At 32.1% G+C, this 4,964-nt stretch overlaps 1 protein-coding gene across 1 annotated transcript; it reads right to left on the reverse strand.

Moving 5' to 3' along the window:
• Positions 1-1,062: 1,062 nt before the first annotated feature.
• Positions 1,063-4,228, reverse strand: LOC6541434 (troponin C). The gene is made up of 6 exons (XM_026979829.1): positions 4,058-4,228; positions 3,925-3,954; positions 2,675-2,708; positions 2,224-2,622; positions 2,143-2,163; positions 1,063-1,083 (listed from the first exon to the last, which is right to left on the reverse strand). Exons 2-6 carry the CDS (start codon positions 3,925-3,927, stop codon positions 1,079-1,081), a joined length of 462 nt encoding a protein of 153 aa, XP_026835630.1. The 5' UTR covers positions 3,928-3,954; positions 4,058-4,228; the 3' UTR covers positions 1,063-1,078.
• Between the last annotated feature and the right edge of the window lie 736 nt (positions 4,229-4,964).

Genomic DNA, 4,964 nt, shown 5'->3' on the forward strand with positions numbered 1-4,964 from the left:
ATTTAAACAGAGTAAGTTAAGCCTGTAAAAATAAATAATGTACAAGCATTACTTGTTTTCAGCTTTGGGACACAGTGACAAGAGGGAGAAAGAAATTCTATCTATTCTACTACCTTCTATACGCCATCGACATTTGTGCATTCAGCAGAAGAAAACTTTCTTCTTTTCTTCGTTAGCGGGAACCAACAAATTGACAAAGAGAACAGACCAGCAAATAATTGATGTGGAAAATATAAGTGTTATTTTTATTTAAAAGTCATCGACAACCACATTTTAGTTATAAGTAGAGAAAGCATGTGAAAACAAAGATCTTCATTAAAGCCTTCATAAAGCCTACTACTAATTGTGGACATCCTTTGCCATCGAAATGAAGCCCTACTTATAAAAAAAAGAAAATGCAGTGGCAAATATAGTCTTAGAAAATATATAACAGGACAAAATTAAAACAAGCTAGTGGGATTGCGAACGAGAAAGTTTATCAATCTTTTTGGCATATCGATAGAAATTGGTAAAAATTAAATTAAAACAAAAGAAAATTTCAAAAGTGTGCGCGTGGGAGTCATGTGGGCTTTAGCGTAGACGTGGCCGAAATTTATAGTATATCTGTCCATCCGTATAAAAGCTAGAAAGTTGATATTAAGCATGCTGATTCCACGACATAGACGCAGAGCAAAATTATCTTAATATCCATCTAAAGACATAAACAATACCGGTATGTTATGAGGTGGAGTAGTGTAGCATCGATGCTGCCATGCAGAGTCAGAGATGCTGCCATGCAGAGTATTTTACATCTTATAAAATGAGTGCTGAAAGATTGCAATTGTTTTAGCGATTATCAGACGGGAATTTACGGCTGAACAAAAATAGCTCCGCAGTGAGTTCCATTTCGGCATATTTTTCAATGTTACTATTTGTTTAAGTTTAAGTCCAAAATAAATAGTGATAATACATTTTAATCAGATGCTTTTTATAATATTTGACTGAGTACAAATAGCTATTAATTATTGTTTATATTTTGATAAAACGTCCATATGCCATATCTGAGCTCTTGAAAATCATGGCAAAAGAGCAATACAGGTTAACCTAGAATTGAAAAATTTAATGTTTAAAAGAAAATATATATTTATTAGAGAAATATTAAAATTAAAAAATAATATTTGATAAAACATATTTTCACTAGCCTAAGATATTAAGATACTAGCTAACACAAGATACTATTACTTGTACATTACCAAAGACATTAGAATAAGAAGATGCGTAACGCCATACGATTTTTTTGTACACGATTTTTTTGTACTAGCTCTCCAGGCTCTCTCGAATTGTTGTTCAAGAGCCAGAGAGAGAAAGCGCTCTAGAGCCCGCAGCTCTCTTGTACACGTGCAGCGTCAGTTGATCACTGTATGTGAGCACAAGATGCTCATGAATTTGAAAAAACAAAAATATATATATATAATACGTACAGGAGATACTATATCGATAGTCAAGTTCCTCGATAATACTACCCCCTTTACCATTTACGTCGATAGAAATGGCAAAAAAAAAATACAAAAAAAAATCAACAAAAAATTGAGAAGAGTGGGATATTAAGAGTGGGACATTTGGGAACAAACTTGGGTCGTGTATATCTCTGGAGCTTGCGTGCTCAGTTTCAACTTCTAGCTAGAAACTATAAGCCTCAGATCAAGGTGTTCATACGAACAGACGAACATGGCCAGATCACTCGGTTATTGATCCTGATTAAGATATTGTCGGAAAAGCTTTCTTCTACCTGTTACATATCTTTCTTTATTCAGAAAGAAATCTCCAAAAACTTCTCAATTCGAATAAAAGAGCTCTTGATAAGGTAAAAAATGAGTTACTTTCGCACCTTCAATAGAAATAGTCGGTCGGACAGGAATCATTTTTTTAAACATGCGCGCCGTATGAGTTAAATTTATATAGTGAATGTTTAAATAAATTTTCGTTACCAAAGTTGATTATCTTTTGTGAGATCGATACATTTCCTACCTTGTCAAGAGGAGTTTTATTTTATTCAGTGTAATTTGTTATTGTTTTTTGTGGCTTGCAAAAGTTTTAAATGAATATGTATTATTTTGTTTGCATATGTAGAACAAATCTTTTTTTAAGGATGACATATATTACCTGTCATAACTTGCATAAATTCTGCAATAAAAATTGTATCATGAATGTTTAATTATAAATTATAAATGTTAGGCAACTTACCGTCAAAATCAACCGTACCAGACCCATCCGCATCAATTTCTTCTATGATCATATCTAAGTCTTGGTTAGAAAGCTTATCGTCCAATTCGTGAAGAATGCCTCTTAGTGTTGCAACTGTAAGGTATCCTTTTCCCTCTTTATCATATACCCGAAAGGCCTCTTTTAACTCATTTTGAAGAGCTCCCACATCTTCCTCAACTTCAATAAAGCGAGCTGCCAGCTTGCAGAACTGGCTAAAATCCAATTTACCGGTTGTTCCTTTATCTACCTCTTTAATAAGTGCCTTTACCGCAGGTGGTTCCAATTTCTGACCTAATATTTCGAGAATGCTAGATACATCAGCGTGCTCGATGCATCCTACACCGTCGTGGTCGAAAGCCTTGAAAGCATTCCTAAGGACTAATAAGTCGTTTTGTTTTTAAATAATAATGTAAGTTTAATTTGAAATTACTTCTCAGTTGTTCCTTGTCGTATTCTCCATCAGCCTGCAAGAGTGAGGTTATAAGTTAAAATTTGTAAGATAATATGATTAATATGTTAAGGAAACATATGGTGTCAGAATGGTATCTATTTTTCTAAAGGTGGTGGAGGGGGAGGTGGGTGTGTAACATACAACAAATTTTTGAAACGACCCTCTTTTTAGTTAAAAATGCAGGGAAATATTCAGTAGAAATTATTGGAATTTTTCCGGGTTCTACTGATATGAAAAAATAAAAAATTGAAACCGCCCACGATTGCAACGACCATTCTTTAAAAATTGTTTTGTTTAGCCAATTTCTTTCGATTTCAGAAAACACTCCAAAAGAGGAGCCCAGCAAGCCAAAAGGTGCTCCTAAGCATTTTTTTTACATATTTATATATATTATATATTCATATATATTATATATATTTATATATTAGAGATATTATAAATATTTATAATAGTCTCGTCTTCGTAGGTAAAATACGTTTTAATTTGGGTATTCTTGGAATAACTTATTTTTAGTTTCTTTTATATAAATCTTTTACATTGTTTATTTTGAATAAAATTCGACTTTCATCGGCGAGTATCAGTCTTTTTTGTATGACCCAACCCAAGAGAAAACGAATACAATAGAATGTGTTGATAATTACAGTTTTAAGGGTTTCTGACGCGAGTAGTGGAGTAGGTCAAAAACAATGATATTACTTTGATTGACAACCACGACAAAGGTTGATCGTTTTGTGCATTCTTGTATTATATATTCTTTTGTATTATTTTTTATCTTTTGCCTATGTCCCTTGCATTCCCACTAGCTGAGTAGCGGGAACCTGATAGTCTAGAATAGTTTGGATATGTTATTCTGTTTAGTTCACTGGCTTAAAAGTTTTTAGAAATAATATCACCTTTACTGGATGGAGTTCGCAAACAGTTTCGAAAACGTTTTAAATCTAAAGAATTGTGAGCTAAACAACGTATGTTCTAAGTATTTCACAAATGAAATAATTTTTTTATATATGAAAATAATTTTATCTTTTAATTTGAATTTATTTGTTTGTTTGTTGAATTTTAAATGTATAGTAATGTTTTTTTAAGCCAAGAATAAATATTTATATCTTTATTATATGACAAGTGATAGTGTAATATTTAGAGAAAATTATCAATTTTATATAAGAATTGGGTCTGTGTAGTTAGTAACTCCATTAATTTTCAGTTTGACCAGAGTAATTATCGTAACTTACCATTTTATAAAGTTGTTTTAACCTTTAAACCTTTAAATATAATATCAAAATACTATATTACTATACGATATGTTTGGTAATCTAAAAAGTGTCCCAGAAGAGACGTAGGTGCTAAAGAAACAGGGTACTGTACTTTCAATTATCGTCAAGCTTTTAAACAATTCGATTTGTGTTATATGTTAGCTAAGTTCATCGGCAATGGAAAATGCCAAAGCTTTACCAAACGCCAACAATAAAAATGTAAGCGACTACAACTGTATACAAACGGCTAAATTTTCATCCTAATCGATGATAAGGAAATAAGAGCAATAAGCGCTCGGAGGATAAGGGTGGTCTTTATGCCGAAATTATTATTCCTTAAATTGTAATAGAAATAAACCTTTTCTTTAAATTCTTTGTTTAGTTTTTTTTTATTTATCAGAATGTTTGGTATATAAACAGTAAAAGCAGCATACATGGTCATATCAGCCTTCATCCTTAAAGGAGTTAACAATATTTTCTTTTGACAGCTTCACCATATCTGTTACGGGGAACTTATGTTCTTAGGCGTTCGTCGTTTCACAGTATATTTATATCTCTATTTATCTTTATACTTGAAGAGTGTTTACCAAGACGTTAATATTGATGCATTAATTACTGATAATTGCACTGTGTGCTATGATAAAGCGCCACAGGTCGAGTTCCTTTAATATCAGACCGCTTTACTCAGCAAGTAGAAGTACCACAAAGAAATTGAAAATAATTTTTCGATATGACAGAAATCGGTAAAAAAAAAAATTTTGGTAAAAAATCAAAACATTTTTATCAATTGTGGGGTGACTTGGCAAATAAAACCATATTCAATACCGTTCGTGCGTGACAATTTGGCAAGCCGAAAGATAATATGAAAAACAGGAGATTATCAGGATTATCAGATAATGAAAATGTTTGAAAAAAAAAAATAACAATTTGTTCAAAGAATAGGGTGTGCAGTTTTGTGTGGTTTGGTGGAACCTAGAGTGAAATACCAATAGAAAATGGCCAGACATAAAGTAAAACGA

This window comes from Drosophila erecta, unplaced genomic scaffold (assembly GCF_003286155.1).
Source record: "Drosophila erecta strain 14021-0224.00,06,07 unplaced genomic scaffold, DereRS2 tig00000067-arrow-arrow-pilon, whole genome shotgun sequence".
NCBI classification, from domain to species: Eukaryota; Metazoa; Arthropoda; class Insecta; order Diptera; family Drosophilidae; genus Drosophila; species Drosophila erecta.